Genomic DNA, 23,002 nt, shown 5'->3' on the forward strand with positions numbered 1-23,002 from the left:
GCACTGTTTTTACAGTATCATATCTCGACGTAAGAGCTGTGTTAATTTTATATCTTGTCCATATGTTATTTCGCTCAGAAAATAAAATAAATAAATAATCTTTATTGATGCTAAGTATGGTACAAGTACTAGGAATATAATAGGAACGAGCACTAAGAACATAAATTGTTTAGACGTATAGACTTTGATGCTTCTTAATTTATCCAATCAGGACTCCTTCACATCTAAAATGCTGAGCATGTTATCATATTAAAATGATGTAATCAAATAAATGTCATACTTGAAGAGGCTCTTTAGCGTTTCATTTATAGCATAACTTTTCGAATGCATTACGTAACTCAAAAATTAAATTCACACTCGCAGGGCTCTGAATGAATCGGAGCACACTAAAACGCCGTTCCGCATCGATAATCTCATGTACGTACTAGATTATTAAAAATAGGATACTGTATTTTTATTGATGAGCGTTCTGATTCGTAAACTTTTTCATTTAGACTCCTGCACACGCATTACAACATTTATCTCATTTTATTGTTTTATTTCTTACAAGATTTTTTTTTCAACATAATTTATTTCTGCCGTTTATTTTTTTCAAATGTGATATATCACATTTGATAAAACAGTTGTGTCCGTGTGTATCATCAGATCAAAGGCTGAAAGATTATCAGTTGAACTTAGGCTGAAGATGCTTAGAAATCCCACTCGACCTCCAGTGAAACGTTGCAGAATTTGTGAAGGGTGATTTGTAAACCAGTTCATTATTTTCCTGTGCGAAAACATGAGCTCACCAACAGTTTATGTTTGCAGGTCAAGCTATCCAGCAGATGGCATTGCACTCTTGAAAACAAAGTAAGGAAATTTCATAATTGCTTTATTCATAGTATAAACGAAATTATGTTCACATATAAAAAAAAATTGACTACTGGCTGATTTTTTTATATTATTTTATTTTTTATTTATATATTTATATATTTAGTTTGGTTGAACGACGAAGGCAATCTATCTTGTTTTGATTCACTGAGCAGATGGCAGTGAATATTAGAGCTTTTATTCACTAATTGAATACTCTTTATAGAACCGTATAGATGAGTTTATCATAACCCATATAATGTACTCACCGACTGCGTTGACTGCATATTTTCCAGTATAATGCATTTATTTAGTCCGTATTGTTTTGTAAAACAATATTGTAAAAACCCAAGGAAATTCCTCTAGTATTTTCAACTTCGTTGTAAATTGTGTATTTCTCAATACTAATAATAATGTAAGTTTATTTTCTGAATTAATAAGGCGCCTCCGTAGCCAGGTGGGAAGGAGCAGCAGTGCGTAGCACACGCTTCTTGATTAGACCGGGGTTCGAGCCCGTCATCACCAAATACGGAGGATGCGGAAAGGTCAGGGAATGACCACCGCATATCCCGGAGCAATATGGCCTTAGTTGCTAATGCTCCTAAAAAAAAAAAAAAACAAATCTGAATTAATAATTGCTGAATGCGAGCAGAACTGTAATATACACAGTATTTGTTACAAGGCCAGGTATATATAATGGTGAAAAATATAAATGGTCAGGTGTGTTAAGCGCCAAAGCGACTGAGGATATGAAGCACTAATATATTATGTCCATTATTATGTTCTGGGAAAAACTCGACCTGCCAAGAAAAAATAATGTATTGAACACAAAACGGCAACATGCATGTTCAAAGAAAGGCATCTAATATAAATAATATATTAAGTTAAGAGCAAATGAATGAACTTTTCTATACGAAATCAGACCCTTGCTATAGCACAGTGTCTTCCTAACCCGTTGGAAAAGGCCTGCGTTCGGATCCCATCAGTGATGCGAAGAATTTTTATCGGCGTTTTTTTACAATGTGACTGAGTTAGTCGGTCTTAGGTAAATTGAGCAGACGTCCCTGATTGGACATGTAGCCTCCATACATAATGCAAATTATTTGCATTATGTTTGCCATTTGAAAGTTTTTTCGGTAAATAAAACAAAAACAAACAAAAAAAAAAAACTGGCCGTAGAAACGCTGAAAGCAATACAGTACTACAAGATAATGAAGAATTATTAAGAAAAATTCACTCAGCGGAAAAATATGTTTAATTATTTTCTCATTATTTATTTTCTCTTGTTTTTATTGTTAAAAGAAGTATGCATTTTTATTACTAGTATTATTTCACAGAAAAAAAACAACCTTTTTTTCACTAAACAAAAATGAAAGTCGATTAAAAACATGATTAAAAAAACAGTCGATTAATAAGTGTTTCTCTCCCCCCCTCTAATAACTGTTTTTCTCAGTTCATGTCCTTCATGCTGTTCGTCATGTAGCGTAACACGAGGGGTACCTTTCCTGACTTAAATTATAATATTTCAAAATTTTAATATCCTATACATTATATTTATTATCCTATTTTTATTTGGTCTTAATTCAAAACATCGTTTTACATTCGAAATGAAGACAGCTTCTCTACAAGAGAAAATCACAATAAGTTAGCATTTGTCTGATTTTATGAATATTAGCGGGTCTCGATCACACAAGTTCTCTGTCCAACATAAGGTGTACCTATACTGAATTTCAGCCTTTCTATGAAAAAACATTTATACACTGGTGTGCAAATCTTAAGGCCAACACTATTTCTAAGCTTACAACCACAAAATCAAACGAAACAGCCTGTGGCGATTTGCATTACTGTTGCCGTTCAGTAGAAACTGGTGCACATGCAAAAATTTGAATCGTGATGAGAGGGCTCACATAAACAGATAAAAGCAGCAGTTCAGAGCAGTTATGTACAAATTACCGAATGATGAGCACGATTGTTACATACGTTCGATTGGTTTCATACAGTGATACAGATAACGAAATGGCCCGTAGACAACACTGAATGACTTTACCCGGGGTCGAATAATTGGGAAGGTCGAAATGCGAGGAGTGTGGCTGCAGAGTTCGGTATCGCCCATAGCATCGTCTCACGTGCGTGGTCGGCCTTCAGAACGACAGGTACAGCTGTTCGAAGAACCAGTGGTGGTCGTCCACGAAAAACAACGCCCAATGATGACGGCTATATACTCCTACAGGCCAAGAGGGGCCGTCACCAGACAACGGGATCCGTTGCGAACCAGCTGCACAGGACGCAGGATATCGTGGTTTACTGTGGCCAGGCGACTCCAAAAAGGTGGACTGTTTGCCCGACGGCCAGTACGCTGTGTCCCTTTAACACCTGCTCATCGGAGACACCGTTTACAGTGGTGCATCGAACACAAGGACTGGACAGCAGCGCAGTGGGGTAAGGTACTCTTTACTGATGAGAGTAGATTCAGTCTCAGCAGCGATTCTGTACATCAGCTAATCTTGCGAGAGGTTAGCACTGGTATTACCCCGCAAACTTCACTAAAAGGGATCGATATGGCGGTCGAGGTGTTCTCGTCTGGGGAATCGTTATCTTGGATGGACGTACACAACTCCAGATACTAGAAGGCGGTACTATAACCGATGCACGCTACTGTACTGAGGTAATCCTTCTCATGTGCATCTGTTCCGAAGTGCCATTGGCCCCGATTTTTTTTTTTATAAATAAAAAAAAAAAAAATTTCGTATATTGTTTCTAGGGGATATAAATCTCCCCCCCCCCCCCAATGTCCCGCATTGGAATACTAAGGATCTGGTCACTTTAGTCTCAGGTGTAGATAGCATGGTTTTTTTCCCTCCCGGAAATTCAGCTTGGTTGGTGTTAATATTAATCAACAGTAATTGGCTAATAAGTGTTAAAATTAACAATAATTTGTGTTACACTAAATTATTGGCGTTAATAATATTAATACCAATAATTAAGTACAAATATCTTTGTCAAGTAGCTAAAATGTAGCTAGTCAAATATCTAGAATGTACACAGCGCATTACACTTCAGATGCGTTGCCAAATTAATTTTCTGTTTATGCTCCGGGACCACCACACAGTCAGAGGAATTCACAAGGTAGAAAGAATACCAGAAACAGCTTCAGTTTCTGAGTACTGGCATATTGTTCTTGTTTGTACTCCAGCACGACCACCAGGTCAGTGTGGTTTACAATCAATCAGTCAATACAAATGTTAGTCGTATTTAGCAGTCACGGACTGGAACCCCGGTCCCAGACGGTCATATTTTGAAAATTGGTAAGCGGGAGAACTTGAAACGAAATGTGTAGTATAGCATTTTTTCCTTCAAAAAGTAAAAAAATATATATAAAATTACAATTAAAATACATTTTTTATCAATCAGTCAATCATAGTATTTATTTGTTATATGATTTTTGTCATTATTATTATTATTAGCCATATGGTGCAAAGAAGCCTGAGGCTTAGGCTGCACCAGCCAAAAAAATTCTCGAGTTACCCTGTGAGAGAGAGTATAAAAACTGTAATATAGTAATAGTAATAGAGGCGTGTGATGCAAGAAAGCAAGCGTATGAGCTTATGTAGCATCAGCCAAAAAAAAACACACATACCCTTCTCATTTCGCCCATCCACTCTCTCCAAATGTTTGTCTACTTCTGCCTTGAATCTGTTTAAGCTATCAACTTCTACAACGACAGCTGGAAGTTTTTTCCAACAATCAACCACCCGCTGACTAAAGGCAAACTTCCGCACATCTATCCTACAACTGTCTTTCCTCAATTTGAATTTATGCCCTCTCAGGCGATTATTCTGAGCAACAGGAAGAATCCCATCAGCATTGAGCATGTTAAAACAATTCAAGGCTTTATACACCTCAATCAGATCACCTCGCAGGTGCCGAGTCTCCAGACACCGTAATTTGCAAAACTTAAGCCTTTCTTCGTAAGACAAACCCTTTGTTCCATTCACTAATCTTGTTGCCCTTCTCTGTACTCGTTCCAACAGCTCTACATCCTTCTTAAAATGAGGCCTCCAGACCTGTATACAGTACTCAAGGTGTGGCCTGACTATTGCCTTATACAAGGGGATAATCACCTCCTTATCCCTGCTAGAAAAATTCCTGTATATCATTGACAAGACACCATGAGCTACTATTGCAGACCGTCTGCACTGCTCAGAAAATTTCATATCTGCCTGTACAATTACCCCCAGATTCTTTTCACTAGTCTACCACTGTCAGTGTAGTACCCCAGAGCTGATACGTTACTCTGGGGTTACTGCTTCCCATATGTAGTACTTTACATTTGTCAATGTTAAACTTCAGTTGTCACCTCTCAGCCCATCTGCTCAACATTTCCCGATCCTGTTGCAGCAGCATACTGTCATTAGTGTCATTAACAGCCCTGCCAACCTTCGTATCGTCTGCAAACTTGGACATTAAGCCTGATATACCATCATTAATGAATACAGTAAACAACACTGGACCCAACACTGAACCCTGGGGGACTGCACTAATAACATCATCCACGAAGAGCAGTATCCATTGATTACCACTCTGTCTTATCCCACTCAACCATTCCTTTATCCATAGCAGCAATTTGTCTCCAATGCCACACAGCTCCAATTTGTGCAGCAGTCTTCCATGTGCAACAGTATCAAAAGCCTTTCTAAGATCCAAATATATGATATCAAAATTATTCTTTGCATCCATTTCCTGGATGCATATTATTTATAACAGTTATTTTTAAAATAGCGAGGAAGATTATTTTTACTTAATCAGTAGCGTCACTAAGTCAGTGCGGACGTCACCGGGTGACACCATCAGAGTGGGGTGAGAGGCACCTGAAAGCAGCAGAGATTGATCTGGAAGAAGCCAACGATTGGGAAATATTAGACGTTTTGACATTCATAGATGAATGAAACTTCGTAGAATTTCTCCCAACCCTTTCACTAAGACTAAAGTTATTTTTGACGATCTGTGTGTCTGTGGCTTCATGTGAGAGGAGCTTTTCAAAGCTGAAACTTATAAAGACTTATTTGCGATCTGCCATGGGACAGTCAAATCTTTCCGATCTTGCCATATTATCAATTGAAAGTGAGTTGGCGAAACATCAAAGGCAGGTATTGTTGGGATATCAGAGACGTGTTGTCACACAGATATAAGGAATGCAGAACTGGAATTTGGGGAGTACACTGTGTACAGAAATGATAGACAAGGGAGGAGGGGTTATGCTATTAGGTAAGAAACACATAAAATCCAAGCAAGTGAAGCCAGTCGACATCGCTGGACAAGTGCAGTTTGGTGTGACATAAGCATTGGGAGATCAGAATTGAGAGTAGGTGTGTGCTATAGGCCTAATGACTCTGATGAGTGTAATAAGAAACTACAGGGAAATAGAGTGGGCCAGTAAATCCGAGAGTCTTATAATGGCGGATTTTAATTTCCCAGATATTGACTGGAATTTGTGGGTTGGTCACTGACACTCTAGCAAGGCTTTTGTGGATTTATTGGATGATTGTTTTCTACATCAGCATGTTCGGGAGGCAACTAGAGGGAGTAATACTCTTGATCTGATTATCAGTAGTGATTCGCCGACCGGGCTAGCCGGGTGGGTAAAGTTCCTACCTAGCAACCCAAAGGTCGCGGGTTCGATTCCCGCCTCGGGCTTGGATCAAAGTACTGCAAAAACCTTGGGAGGTGCATTATGGCCACAGAAGCCTATGCGCCAACAACTACCAAAAAAAAAAAAAAAAAAAGTAGTGATTCTTCATGCATTAAGAATCTGCTGATAAAGGAACCACTAGGTGGTAGTGATCACAGTGTGCTAAAGTGGGATTTACTCAAAGAGGCAACTACCATCAGGGGTAAAGGGAAGGGTTTTTGCTTTTGTAAAGGCGACTACGATGGTCTGACACAGTATTTAAATTCTATACAGTGAGACTAACTGATGATGTTACCAACAGCAAATTCAAAATGGGAAGCATTGAAAGAACTTATCTTGGAAGCTACTAGACTTTACATACCAACTAAGAAATATTGTACAAGGTTTAGGCCTAAATGGATGTCAGATGAACTAATGAGACATATGACAGAGAAGAAAAATGCATGGGATACATATAAATTAATGGGTGACATGGAAGCCTATGACAGCTGGTCTGTAACCAAGCAAATCGGAGGATGCGGAAAGGTCAGGGAATGACCACCGCATATCCCGGAGCAATATGGCCTTAGTTGCTAATGCTCCTAAAATCCAAATAACAAACAAACAACAAACTGTAACCAAGTCACAAAGGAGATTAGGCAGGCAAAGGCAGATTATGAGAAATCCGTGGCATGGGATGCAAAGAAAAACAGAAAAGAGTTCTTTACCTATGTAAACTCTAGAAGGAAAGGGATGAATCAGATTAGTCCACTGGATATTGATGGTTCAACAGTTGAGGATCCTGCTCAGGTGGCTATCAAACTAAACGAGTATTTTGCATCTACATTCACACATGAGGAGTTCTTCAGGAAGGGGAATGCCAGAGGTGAAGTAAACTCTGGCAGTGAGCTAGATGATTTTGTAATAACTGAGAGGAAAGTGGAGGAGAAATTGTTGAGTATAAACATAAAAAAAGGCACCCGGGGTGGATGGGATCTATCCAGTTATATTAAAGGAGACAGCAAAGAAAGTAAGCAAATCCTTAGCCATAATTATGAGAGCTTCTTTGGACTCAGGGGAGGTACTCATAGACCAGAGATGTGCAAATGTGCCCCCAATTCACAAAGGAGGATCAAAGCCTGACACAAGTAATTATAAACCTGTGAGTTTAACTTCTGTTCCAGGAAAATTAATGGAGGCACTGGTTAAAGAAGCACTGCAGGATCATCTAGACAAGACTTCAGTTATTGCTCGGAGACAGCATGGTTTTGTTAAGAGAAAGTCTTGCCTGACCAATTTGATTGGATACTATGATGTCGTTACAAAGGAACTGGATGCAGGGAATAACTTTGATATCATATATTTGGATCTTGGAAAGGCTTTTAATACTGTTGCACATGGAAGACTGCTGCACAAATTGGAGCAGTGTGGCATTGGAGGCAAATTGCTGCTATGGATAAAGGAATGGTTGAGGGGGAGAAGACAGAGAGTGGTAATCAATGGACACTGCTCATCGTGGACTAATGTTATTAGTGGAGTCCCTCAGGGTTCAGTGTTGGGTCCATTGTTGTTTTCTGTATATATAAATGATATTGATGATGGTATATCAAGCTTAATGTCCAAATTTGCAGACGATACAAAGGTTGGCAGGGTTGTTAAGGACACTACTGACGCAATGCTGGTGCAACAGGATCTGGAAAGGTTGAGCAGATGGGCTGAGACGTGGCAAATGAAGTTTAACATTGACAAATGTAAAGTACTACATATGGGAAACAGTAACCCCAGAGCAACGTATCAAATCTGTGGTACTACACTGACAGTGGTAGAGAATGAAAAGGACCTGGGGGTAATTGTGCAGGCAGATATGAAGTTTTCTGAGCAGTGCAGACGAGCTGCAAGAGTAGCTCATGGTGTCTTGTCAATGATATACAGGAATTTTTCTAGCAGGGATAAGGAGGTGATTATTCCCTTGTATAAGGCAATGGTTAGGCCGCACCTTGAGTACTGTATACAAGTCTGGAGGCCTCATTTCAAGAAGGATGTAGAGCTGCTGGAACGAGTACAGAGAAGGGAAACAAGATTAGTGATTGGAGCAAAGGGTTGCTCTTACGAAGAAAGGCTTAAGTTTTGCAAATTACAGTGTCTGGAGACTAGGCACCGGCGAGGTGATCTGATAGAGGTGTATAAAGCCTTGAATGGTTTCAGTATGCTCAGTGCTGCTGGGATTCTTCCTCATGCTCAGAATAATCACCTGAGAGGGCATAAATTCAAATTGAGAAAAGACAGATGTAGGATAGATGTGCGTAAATTTGCCTTTAGCCAGCGGGTAGACTTCCATCCCTTGTTGTGGTAGTCGATAGCCTAAATAAATTTAAGGCTCAGTTGGACAGGTATTTCGAACGAACGGAGAGGTGAAATGGGAGTGGTTTTTTTTTTTTTTTTGGCTGATGCTGCATAAGCTTGCTTTCAATTAGCATAAGCTATTAATCAATGCTTTTGCATTAGCATAAGCTACTAAAAATCAATGCTTTTGCATTAGCATAAGCTACTAATGCTAATGCAAAAGCATTGATTTCGATTAAGTGATTCACATGTTCGCAGCTTTCCTTGCCTTCAAAAAGGCCTGGAAATAAAGGTTCTGATTTGGTCGAGATTATCACTAAGTGCTGAAAAGCTTGCGTATTTATTCGTGTTTATTTATTTGTTTTTTAGGTAGTATTTCATTTATGAGTATATTTCCATATGTATTTGTGACAAATGCATATGGAAATATGATTTGTCTGCAACTTCTACTAATGTAGAAGTTGCAGACAGTTTGGGCCGTTATTGATTATGCAATCCTAATCCATTAATGAATCTCATGTAATGGTAAAGTTTAATGTTAAAATGAACATAATTTCGATGTAGTTCTTAAACGTTTTTACTTTGAATTCCATTGTTTTCTTGCCGAATTTTCACTTTAACGACATGAAACTATGTAAATGTAAATACATTTAGGCTGTGCGTATGATATTGTAATTTAAAGATATAATTTTAATTTTGCTAGTTGTTTATGTCACTACTATTGCGATTACATTCAGTGATATACGAGAATTACGATTTACGAGTAACATTAATACAAAAACATTACTAAGGATTCTACCATGAGTTACCGCACTGGGTAACTAACCCTAGTGACGCCACTGTTTACTTTATATATTTTTCTTTAGATTTCACTAGTTTTAAAATTTCTTCTCCTTCTGAAGATTTTAAAAAGTTTTTAAATTTTTAATAGGACATGTTATAGTTTCCTTTCACCTTAAGTTCGGCTTCTAAATTTTCTAATAAAAGACGGTTTCTATCTTTCCGCCAAGCAGTTTTCATTAAGCTGAAAACTGTTTTTGATGAAGCATTTAAATGTCGAATGCTTAATATGGAACTTAACAATTTGAGACAAATTATTTGACTCCGAAAATTTTGAGAAAAATTGCACCCATCTTTTATCAACATGCATTTTCTTTTCTTCATTGCTCAGTGACGAACAAAATGCCTTTAGACTTAAAATTTCTTCAAAAAGCAAAATCTAAGTTAACCTTTTTGATGTTGAATATCTCTACTAATCCTCAAATTACATTAATGTTGGTGGAAAAAAGATTTCTCAATTCTCATTTTTCTCTTGTTATTATAATTAATTTTTAACACATCCGTTAGATTCTAATAAGAATTTTCTAGGAGCCGAATTATTACATGTGACTGACAGTCCACCCACATGTAATAACTGGACTCTACTAATAGATGGAGGTTTATGACTACTGGCTGATTTGTCGAGCGACTACCAGAAAACTAAACTTTTATGGTAGTCGCTGAATGAAATAGCATTTTTCCAAGTTTACATATATGCTGTTATTCTGGATTCGCCTAAATAGTATATTAGTATCCCTAATATACTAATACTAATATACTATGTGGAATGATCTATACAATCATTCCACGTATGTATTTCCCTATATATCTTAACATCGTCTGTCTATGTCAGATACCGATTCTTGTTATTAGACAAGGTTTTAACGGCATGTCTTTCAGAAATATACTAAAAAACAAGGAGCCTTTATGAAGAATAAGGGGAAGAGGCCTTTAAATGTTTTACCTTGGTCATCCTGTTTGTTAGGAAACGTTTTATACCGCTGATCTGTAATAACTTTGAAATTGGGATTGGGACAGAGTCAAACTTTATATATATATATATATATATATGCAGTATATAAATAGATAACGTCCATTTGCATATTTCGGTCAGTCGCTCTCCTTAGATCTAATTCAAAAATTAATAGACTGGTTGTAGCTGAAAGGTTCAGTATAAACCCATGATTAGCCTCGTCAAATCTATTAAAGAAATGGCTGATTTAGTCATATATTGGGGCTTCTAATATCTTCGAGCGTTCAATACATTTATCGGCCTGTATGAGGTAACTTACATTTTATTTCCTTTCTTAAAGTCAGGTATGTAAAATGAAACCTTCTGGTCATTAGGGAAGCGTCCTAATTAGAAGTATTGTTTAATTAAATATAATAATTTTGCTTAAACTATTGAGAATTGTTTTACTTCCAAAGAGTTATATGGGATTCCGTCAGGTCCATGCGAGCAATCAGCCTGTATTTTGCTTATAGTGTTTAATATTATCTCAAAATCTGAGAAAAAGAGTCAGTTCCCCTATGGGGATGACTGAATAAATCTTAGTAGTTATTTGAAGGAAATAAATAATTAATAAATAAATAAAATAATTTTATATATTTCATGAGCGGCATGGTTCTGCTCAAGGAATATTTAAAACCTTAGTAAAATTATTCGTGCATATATTCAAACAAGATACGATCACGTTGCCACAGCCAGCCAAATTTCTAAGTAAATATTTTATAAATATCAGCTAAACGTTTAAAGAACTTGAGTTTTTATTTTAACTTAGAATAAAAAATAAAAAATGTTTTCTTTCTTTATTAGATATGATTTGGAAATCCATCCTAGTTTATTTCCTCCATCACGAGAAAACATGATTAAAGGAATCAAAGGGAAAGATGCTGTTTTTTGTAATCCTCCCATCGAAGTAGACCGTGAGATTCTGGATGCGGCAGGTAAATATTTCTAAAACAATTAACAAATTATGAAAGGTGTATAAAATAATAAATATAACACACATTAAACAAGCTGTGTAGGCTACAGCTTAACGGTATAGTACCATTACTACCATGGTGCTACTTTTCAAGTTTCTTCTGGTATTTTTTAAAAATATTTTTCTTTTTAGTACTAGAACTGATATTAATAAAGCCAATCGATGCAAGGAAGCCAGGATAATTTAGCATCACCCTTAAAAAATTACCTGCTTCCCTTGATCTATCCACTGTCCACTCGTTCCAGATACAATATTTACATGTGCTGCAGGATTAGATGTTAATTTATTCTAACAGTTAAAAAACTTAAAAGATAAATTTCTTACATCTTCTCTATAGCTGTCCTTCCTCATTTAAGTACATAACTTCTATTTTCTGTCACCTCGAAATGAAAAATGATATCTGCATTATTTAATTTACTAAAGCCTTCCAAAGTCTTAAATACCTCATATTACCAAGCGGATGACGTCTGATCACGAGACTATAAGAACCATCACCACACCGAATTCTCTTTATTGGCATGCTTCTTTATATCAAAAGTGGATCAAAGAGTAAAGTTGTTCTTCGATGCGCCATTTCCATTAGATCCACATCGTTCCTGAAACGGAGGTTACAAACTAATACAATACACAAGTATGAAGCTTGACCAAGGCTTCATACAGAGGGGTTATAAAGTCCTTTCCCACTTTTAAAAATTAATATCCCACAAACTATAGGTTGTTTCGAAAACTTTTTTTTTTTGTGTTGCAACTGATATATGTGGGAATTTTTTAACCAACAAAAAAAAAAAAAAAAAAAAACTTCGAAGGAGTTTTTATTAATAAATTTTTTTTAATTTAGAAAACTAACACAAAGGTGAATTTTTCACCTGTCTTTATTGATGATAAAATCTCCACGTGTAATAAAGGAATCAAGACAGGAAATTATCAGATATCGCCAACAAACTAGAGATGTGGTTGTTGGGTTTTAAGCATGGCCGGCTTTAGGGTATGGCCGAGAAGGCGTTGGCCTAGGGCCGCCAAGGTTTTCAGAAATGCTGGCATTATAGTGTTAAACTGGCCCGGCAACAGAGACAGATTTGAACCTTGTTGAAAATTGCTGGTACATGATGTCGTCTAAAATTGCTCAGAAGAAGCCAACAGTAAGATTCAGCTGCAGGAGAGCATTATAAGGGTATGATACCACGAAATTGGGCAGCCGTATATCCAGAAGTTGATTAACTCTATGCCATATCGTTGTAATTGCAGCTCGAGGAGGAACAACAAAATATTGAGGACTTATTTTGCTGATTTACAGTACATAATACTATTATGTTAACTGGTCATTTCAGTTTGTACACGTAAAAGCAATAAAATGTATGTTTGGTTGTCATGATTGCCATTTGAATGATTTCTCATATTTCCATTAATTACGCATTTTACACTTTGGGAAGATATTTATGGGAATTAGGTATATCAAGTGGAGTCTTTTTATTGGATTTCATTCACAGCGATATACTGTATAACCCATCTAACAAATGAATTTCGAACATTTCTGCAACCCACTATGCAGCGCAAAACACATTATTTGCAAAATTCACAAGTGATGTGAATTTTGTCCTCCACTGTATGTTCATCTGACAGACGGACGGACATGGTGAAGATAATACGGATAATATCCTAACACCCTAAAAATGAGCTGTGGTTAAGTGCACTTTTGTACAGTGAGATATTAAGCCTGAGCCGTATCAACAGAAGGGCACGTCTTTTCGGTAACCATCCATTAAAAATAGAAAATGATATGGTTGTGACGGTTAATTCGTATAAATTCAATTCGAATGACGGCACCATTGATTTATGGCGTTAGCTTTATTCAATGAAGTTACTGTCTAGACAGACAGACTGCCAGTCTGTCTCGATTTGTACACTGCAAAGAAATACTTTTTCCCTGTTCTTCCAAAGAAATCAATTTAAAAAGCCAGTTTAAATAGGTTTCAAGTAATGTGACTTTGCTTTCTGAGTGGATCAGATAATGAATTTTATAACGAGCAAAATCTAATTTAATTTGGTTATCAAGATTGCCATATCACTTTAAAGAAAAAAGTGAAAGAACATGCCCTTTACGATTTCATTGGTGTACAGAATTTCCTTGATTAGTATTCTGTCAAACTAAACCGCAGAATATACAAAATTCTGTTTGGGAGGAGTACATGGATCGTTCAGTAGATGCTTAGTTTTGTCGAAATACACTGGTGTGCAAAACTTAAAGACCAACACTATTTCTAAATGTTACAACCACAAAATCTTTACTTAAAATACTCTTTACTGATGAGAGTAGATTCAGTTTCAGCAGCGATTTTGGACGTCAGCTAATCTGGCGAGAGGATGGCACACGGTATACCCCGCAAACATCACTGAAAGAGATCGATATGGCGGTCGAGGTGTTCTCGTCTGGGGAGGCGTTATCTTGGATGGACGTACACAACTCCAGATACTGGAAGGCTGTACTGTACTGAGGTAATCCTTTCTGAGTGAAAGGATCACTACGTATTCATATTTTTCTTTCAGTCACGACATACTGCGAAATTGTCATCAAAATCCCCCAAAAAGTTTATTTGCTCTCTTAGGCTGCTTTCCGACACAGGCATTGAAGAGGATGTGGCAGTGCTTATTGTAAGTACCACCCAATAAAACTAAATACCCGTCACACCTTTTTAGGTTTATTGGTTGCTACCAGGCTCCTCACACCGAGTAAAAAAGGCCCGGGTTCGAATCCCGTCGCTGACATGAACTTTTATGGGTTTTTTTTCACTCCGTGGCCGAGTTAGTCGGTCTCAGGCGTAGATAGCAAGGTTTTTTCTCGGAAAAACTGGGGTTTTCCGTCCAACAAACAGGCAAATCGACCAGAGAACACGTAATTTACAGACACAATACACATGGATAGTTGAAAGTCATTTTCAAGGTGACCCTTATATAATAGTTTTTTTAGTTTTTTGACTAATAAACACTGCCACATCCGCATTAATGCCGTGTGTGTGACTGTTTTGCTTCACAAGAGATCCAAATGCAGAGTTGTGGGAAATCACCGGTGCCGCTTGTCAAATAACACTATGTGCAATTTCGAATTCTCTTGGGGACACATTCGCTAAAGTGTCTGTAAAACATCTTCCACTACAATGCTTCACGCCTTCAAACAAAAATCTGAAAAACAATTCAAGCTGTACTCAAATGACTGTGAAGCCTACAATCAGCTTTTTACACAATGGAAACTGAAAGCGGCACCTCTCTCTCTATCCATTCCAAGTGCAGTCGTGCCAGACGACATCCATTATGAGATGATTAAACATCATTTGTCAGAATCTATAGATTATCTCCTCTGTCCTCACAACGAGAATTCATCTCGAAGAACAGTTTCCGGACTCCGTTTTCTTTGGCATGGAAAAGGCGTATGACGCGGCTTGAAGATTTGGAATCCCAAATATTTACAACTTTGGTCTTAGGGGATACATTGCCATTTTTATTAAAAATTTCCTCTCAAACCAGTTATTCCAGTTCATGTAGGATTTTCTCTCTCTTCCCCCTACCCCCATTGTCTGCGCCAAGTCTTGGGCAGTGATTAATACATTCAGGTTTTCATCCCAGTAGATCGTTTGCGTCCACTTTTGTCGAAAGGGGCTCTTCATCCCGAACTGGAACTAAAGCTCAGACAAAACATGATCCCAGTAGCACCTGAAACAAAATTCCCGGTACTTAAAATCGATAAAAGATTCACATTTTTACTACATATCCGTCATACTCGAAGGTGCACAAAGGGTCTGTACATGTTGCCTTCTATATTCTTGGACAAGTGGGGTGCATATCGTTGCACGTCACTCCAACTTTGTCATGCATTCTTTTCTGATAAATTATGGGTTCCAAGTGTATGCATCGGCTAGAAACAGTCTACTGCGATGGCTTGACTCAGTCTACTGCGATGGCTTGACTCAGTCTACTAACAGGTCATTCATATTGCTACTGAAGCGTTCTGAACGCCTCCTATCAAGAGTCTATATGTTGAAGAAACCGAACCATCCTTGTTTCTTCGATGAAAGCAAATGTCATTACGGTACAACTTTAAACCAAAATCCCTGCCAGATCACCCCATATGTGGGCATTCGTTTTTAAACCATGTCGGGAAAACCTCTGTAACGGCCACAACACTGCCAATCATCCATTTGGGATCTGTATCCAAGATTTATTAAGAGAATTGAACATCACGATAGACAATGTGGCTGAGTCATCAGAGCAATCACCACCTCTCCAGCATTGTCGAACACCATCATACAACTTCTCTATTAAAAACTGGGGAAAGGCCACCACTCCAAATTCTATCAACTTTATGCTGCCCACCAAGCCGAATACTCTGACTTTTTGCCTATCAGTATATACATATACTCAATAGAGTTCTATGCTATAGAATTAGCCTTTGGCTACATTAAAACCCACAATTACCAAAGGTGTATACAGACTCTTTAAGTATGCTACACACTTTATTGCGGATGAGATATAATTCATTTATTCCTGACCTGGATCTAACATATATTACATTCTCTTTCTGAATGTCCATATGCATCCATTTCTGTTGGATCACAAGCGATTTTGGGATCAACGGCAACGAAATGGCTGATGCTGCATCCTGGTTGGTTGGTTTTGGTTGGTTTGGTTGGTTTTTAGGAGCATTAGCAACTAAGGCCATATTGCTCCGGGATATGCGGTGGTCATTCCTTGACCTTTCCGCATCCTCCGTATTTGGTGGTGACGGGCTCGAACCCCGGTCTAATCAAGAAGCGTGTGCTACGCACTGCTGCTCCTTCCCACCTGGCTACGGAGGCGCGCTGCATCCTGCATCCATGTCACCACAAGCCCCGTCACCTGTTTAAAAAAAAAAAAAAAAAAATTTCTGTTTATACTCCGGCACGACAACCAAGTCAGTAGAGTTTACAATAAATGTCAATACAAATATTTATCGTATTTAGTAGTCACGGGCTTGAATCCCGGTCCACGCAAGGAAGGCGTGCTGTGCACTCTCGCTCCTGACCACTGGGCTACGTCAGGCTTTAGTCTCCTATACGGGCTACAGACAAGTAATACGCAATAGATTTCATTCTCAGTGGCCACAATTTTGGCATGGGCAGACAAACTGAGATTAATCCTGTAATCAAACGCTGGCGCTCTAGTCTGTGCAGGAACCGCAGAGAGGAAATTGTTCTTTCTCGCCTCCGCATAGGATACAGTTATCTTACGCATTAATTTCTTCTGAGGGCAGATGACTCCCTGTGTGTGTGAGCACTCTGACACCTTTTAACCATACGACATAACTTATCCGATTGTCTACGTTATTGACTCGCTTGTGTTTGATACTTTACTGTTTTTACTCATTTGACTTAGCCTTATACACTGAGTCAGATTTTATCCGATAATGACCATGTGTCAGCCGTTTTTAGTTATTTAAATGATTACGCCTTTTCACTCTGATTTAAAATGTACCTTTTATACCTTTTTTACATATTTTTTCTTATACATTTTGACATAGTGGCCTAATTGGGTACGCCACTGAACTTTTAACTGTTATCTTTTATACAATCTGATTTGGGCGCATTATAGCTTTAGTTGCTAATGCGCCAATAAAAGCCAAACCAACAAACTAGTGTACGAGCTGCAAATAGTTTTGTTTTCATTATACAAATTTGTATATTGCTCGAGCACAAGAGAATATAATTCGGTCTTATGGTTTTCCTGAGAGTTCCCGTCTGCGGTGAAGGGCTTGTTTATCTTCTAAGCATTAGCTGAGTGTAGGAGTCCACCATGCCTTTGTAAGAGCAGAAATCCTCATGATCTTGTTGCTGAATAGTCGGCAGTCCTTTGGATCCATGCAGTGGGAAGATGAATCCCCAGTTCGAGATTGCACCCGCTAAGAATATGCCATGGAATGAAATTGCCTGATTCTCTGCATTTCGACGAGGTGAGGAACTTCGGTGCAGTGACAGTTTTCTTGGGATAGGGAGGCATATATTCACTGAAATAGGTAAGTTGTCGGATTGAAACTGTTCACAGGAGCTTTCTGAAAGATGCACATTAGCAGTGGACAAGATCTTCTCCGAGTTGTGAAATCACATTGGTTGGCAGTTGATGAGGCTGAAGCCAAGTAATGAGCACAGTCAGCAGTTTTTTCTTGAGTGCAGAAAAAGGAGGGGGAAGGTGGAAATCTCCATACAAATGTACAGAACATGATTTTGAAGGATCTTTCGATACGGTTTGGTACCCCAGTGTTTTGAAATCTTTGAGAGCTATGAATTGTCCTGATTTGTTGTTTAGGACAATCCGCAATTATTTATCAGATAGAAGAATTATAGTTAGTTCTCAACATTTGAAATTTGAGAGACAGGAATTAATCGAGGGTGCCCCCAGGGTTCGGTGTTGGGACCGATTTTTTTGGAATCTGGTCCTTAACACTTGGTTAGAACAAGACTGTGTGGATTGTCACAAGGTCGCATATGCGGACGACCTGGTGCTGTGTGTGCAGGAGAATTCCAGACGAGTAATTGAAGGTAAAATAGAAGGGGTAGTCGGTAGCCTGATTAATTGGACTATGAATAATAAACTCAGAATTTCTTCTAATAAGACTGTTATTGGAAGGTAAACTGAACTACAGGAGACCACCCCGATTAATTATTAATAGTAAACAGATACCTTTGGTGTCTCAGGTCAAATACTTAGGGATTTTATTTTTTACAGCCCACTTGCAGTACTTAAGTGGTAAAGAAATACACAACCTCTATAGTCCGGATTACCAGGAAAGACTGGGGGCTTGGTAAAAGGGTCCTCAGTCTTTACTATAAGGCTATTTTTTTACCCATTTTAGCTTATGCTGCCTCTATCTGGTTTAAGCGTGTAAGCAATGTCAGGTTTAAAAATAAGCTGAATTCATTACAGCGTATTATGTTATTAACGACTTTGAAAGTGTGTAAGACAGTATCGACTAATGCCCTTGAGGTGCTTGCTGGGGCACTCCCCTTGGATTTGTATATTTTATATAGAGCTTTTAGTTACTTTTAAGGAAGGGCAGACAAGTTACAATCATGGGAATTACGAATGATATTTTGATTGATCGGAAGAGAGAGGAAAAAAAATTTTTATTGAAGTTAACAGGAATATGGCAAGAACGTTGGAGCACTAGCGTGACTGGTGCTGTAACTAGGCTTTTTATTCCTGATGTATGTTTTAATATTGGAAATAAACATAATAAATGGTTCTTTCCCTGCATGGAAGCCTCTTATATAATCACAGGGCATGGTTCGCTTAAATATAAGTTATGTGACAGATTTGAAGGAGGATCCTTTCTGTATATGTAGATTACCTGAAACATGGGAACATGTTTTTTATGATTGGCCTCTTCATGAGGAATTTAGGCATAATTTAAGATCAGTTATTCCAGATTTTAATTGAGGAACTGAAATTCAGTGGGTACAAGGTTAAGAGAATTTTTCAATATTCCAGGAATTTTGTAGAAATGTATTTAAAAAAAGGAAACAGCTATCTGTACTGGTTAATATAGATTAGAATTGTACACTTTTTTTTTTCCGCAACTTTGCTGGAGATTTTTTTCCCCTCTTTTTCAATTGCTTTTGCAGGCATCAGAGAGAAAAGTGATGCGGGATTTAAACTCTTGCAAGTTGTGTTTTTTTTTATTTATTATTTTTTTTAATTAATTCATATTTTTTTCTTTATTTATTTATTATTTTTAATTAATTTATTTATTTATTTATGTATTTATTTTTTGTATAAGTTATTTATTATTTTTATTTATTTATTTTATTATTTTTTTATTTATTTTTTTTTTTTATTATTATTATTTTTTTCCTCCAATTCCAAACTCGTTTGAGTTGGTTTTTTTTTTTTCTGTTTGCAGGCATCAGAAAGAAAACTAATGCAGGACTTACTTTATGGGTTCAGGGCGGGCTTTTTTTTTAGGCTTCCAGGTATGGGTAGCCTGGTAGTGGGATTGTTAGCACCCACCGGTATTGCACTATTTCCTGTAGGTGCGGGGTATTAGTGCAAACAACACAGACAGTGAAAGAGACCCTTGACCGGGCTTCACATGCGTAGGGATAGGCACCAGGTAACATATACTTCGGTGGTGCCTGCTCCCTGGTGGTAGAGAGGTTTTTTTTTTTCTTTCTTTCTTTATCCTTATAACATATTACACACACTTTACACTACAGGCCCATTAGAAGAATACTTGAACACAGACTATACAGGTGGAGATGGACTGGATGCCACCTTAGACAAGTACATATATAATGAATATAATGAATGAATACAGAACACGTGTCGATGAGGCATGAAGCTCATTTATCAGCCAGTTGGCAAAGTTATCAACTGTACCTTCCGAAGGGGCAGGAGGAATATATACCACAGTAACGTCTAGGAGCACGGAGGTTGAAGTTCGAGGACACCAAAAGTGCTTTATAAAGACGAATATTGCTTACTGCTGAATGAACAAGGAAGAAAGTGGAGTTCTGTAGAAGGATAGCAACTCTTCCACTTCTGCAGTTTTCTCTAGAGGAGAAAAGACGAGTATCTTGCAGGCGCGGCGATAGAAGGAAGCCTGGATGTCTATAAATCTAATTACCTTGGTAAACCATCGAATTACTACTACCTTGAGGATATTTATGAGGCGGAGGATTTTCCAAAATTAGGCTTCCAGGCGGATTTTCTGTTGGACGACATAATAACAGGGATATTAGATGTTCCTTAATGTAGTGGCCCTGGACGTTTCCTAGGAGATCCAATAGAGTTTGCCCCTGGGATAATATTTATGTGACGTTTCATTGTGAGGCAAATTCACCCGATAGGTTTTCATTATCTGGCTGCCAAGAACTGCTAGGTTGTGTCGGCTATGTGATGTTGGGCTGTGTTCTGTAGCAATAAATAGGTTCGTTGGTTTCTTTTTAATGGAGGAGCTGTTAGAGAAGGGCCTGAAAATGGACCTGGTTGGCGGGTAATTTGTTCTAAATGGCTCTGGAAACTCTCTATTTTTAAATATGCATAGCTGTAAGTTTTTATTGTTGTTGTAGTTGATAATTTAAGACTAGGTTCAGCTCATCTTTTAAGACCTCAGTAACCAAATTTGGGGTTGTATATGGTGTGAACCTTGAGACGAAGAGACTTCTCATTGGATAATTATTAGTTAAATTAGGTGCTCTATTGCATGCTTGTAATCTTGAGTGAACAGCTGTGCTCTCCCAGACTTTTCTTCTTGGGATTCTGCCTCTGGTTGTTTAGTGCCATGGCATGATACTGAAATTAATGTCGAGAGCAGAGAAGCCTACATCTAGGAAGTATTTGGGGCTGTTGTTGTAGTAGGTTTTAGGAGCATCGGCGACTAAGGCCATATTACTCTGTATATACGAGCAGTATGGCCACGTATCTATATATATATACAGTAGTGGACAAAAAAACTGCATCACTTGTGAATTTTGAAAATAATGTGTTTTGCGCTGCATTGAGGGTCTCAGAAATGTTCAAAATGCATTTCTTAGATGGGATATATATCTCTGAATGAAATTCAATAAAAAGACTCCACCTGCTATACCTAATTCCATAAATATCTTCCCAAATGATAAAATGCGTAATTAATGGAAATATGAGAAATCATGCAAATGGCAATCATGACAACCATCAAAAAGTCCAGTTTTAGATTAGGAGCACTAGCATGGCGATTACGAAGGCATAGCCGTTTCAAATATCGATCTTGGGAAAGCGTAGTCACTCTCTTACGGCCTGATCCAGGTCTTACCTTCACATCACCGGTTTCACGCTTTAATTTCAGCACCCGGAATACTGTTGACTGGTGGCACCCTATTTTATTAGCGATAGCACGCGTAGAAAGCCCTTTCTGGGACAGCAATAGCTACACTTTTTTTTCTTGTTGTCAATTGAACGTATCGAGCCATACTTACACCTCCGCAAAACAGGATACTAATGAGCGTGTATACCCTTCCAACGCCGTATTTATCGAAACGGCTGATGCAATACCTTGTAATTACTGTCTGATGCAATAGAAGCGTTATCTGACGCAATATATTTGCTTTGCGACAAACGAAATGACTAATCAAACAATATCTTATACGTTTCCCTACAGATGTTACTTTTTTAAGGTGATGTAGTTTTTTTGTCCGCCACTATATATATATATATATAGTGGCGGACAAAAAAAAAAAAAAAATATATATATATATATAGCAGTAGAAGGATGTAAAAGTATAAAATTATAAAACGCGCAGGGCAGCAGTAAAGGAAACAAAAGGATACCCACAATGTGTAGTTTGTATCATAAATATAGTGTCTGTAAAGATGGAAATGAAATGTAAAGTACACAAAGTGCCTGAACTAAGAGAGGTTTAAAGGAAAGTAGAAACTGGAAGTAAAGTAGTGGTGAAAAAGTGAAAGAATTTAAAAAACCTAGTGCAAAAATGAAATGGGACTAAGGAAGCAAACAATATACAAAAAATAATTTGTACAAATAAATAATACATAACACTGTATTCAGATATGGGAGGACAATTTTAGAAAGAGGTCGAATAAAGGGATGGCAAATATGCAAAATCTGAATACAGTAAACAAAAAAATTAAAAAATAATATGGTATTAACACCCATTTTTACTAACGCTTGCAAGTACCAGAATCCTTACACACCCAGTAAGTTCAGTAATTTTAATGCCTTTTTCTACACTTTTTTTATATTTCTACTTTCTTTTTCTATCTTTTTCCCGTTCGTAAACTATTAGCGTAATAATTGGACGTTACGAACTCTCCTATTATCCTGCTTCCTATCTATTTTCACCTTCTTTTGACCATCTTTTTCTCCTCTTCCCCATCCTCAAGAATTTAACCATTCCCTATACCATTTATTTGACTACACTTTTTTGATAAAATTACACTTCTGTATATTTGGATTATATTTAACATGATTTATTTTAATAAATAAATACATTTTCTGTTTATACTCCGGGACGACCAAACGGTCAGAGGAGTTTTACAAGATACACAGAATACAAGAAACAGCACCGTATTCAGCAGTCACGGGCTTGAACCCCGGTCACTTAAGGCACGTGTACTTATGCACCCGCGCGCCTGACCACTAGGCTACGGCGGCCTGTTTTTTAACCTTACCGCACGGTACCAACCTATGTATATTTGTATTATTTTTATACACTTTTGTATATTTGTATTATTTTTACACACTTTTGTATATTTGTATTATTTTTACACACTTCTGCTGTATAGAGTAATTTTAATGATTATGTTAGATTTTATTTCT

At 37.6% G+C, this 23,002-nt stretch overlaps 1 protein-coding gene across 1 annotated transcript in view; it reads left to right on the forward strand.

Annotated features, from left to right (window-relative positions):
• Positions 1-766: 766 nt before the first annotated feature.
• Positions 767-23,002, forward strand: part of LOC150088453 (glyoxylate reductase/hydroxypyruvate reductase-like) — a 106,174-nt gene continuing 83,938 nt past the window's right edge. The window contains exons 1-2 of the mRNA XM_090370782.1: positions 767-849; positions 11,496-11,626. Coding sequence (XP_090226908.1) covers positions 779-849; positions 11,496-11,626 — 202 coding nt within the window. The 5' untranslated portion in view covers positions 767-778. The remainder of the gene's footprint in view (positions 850-11,495; positions 11,627-23,002) is intronic.

Source organism: Mastigoproctus giganteus, chromosome 3 (assembly GCF_048544385.1).
Source record: "Mastigoproctus giganteus isolate SK-2022 chromosome 3, ASM4854438v1, whole genome shotgun sequence".
Taxonomy (NCBI): Eukaryota; Metazoa; Arthropoda; class Arachnida; order Uropygi; family Thelyphonidae; genus Mastigoproctus; species Mastigoproctus giganteus.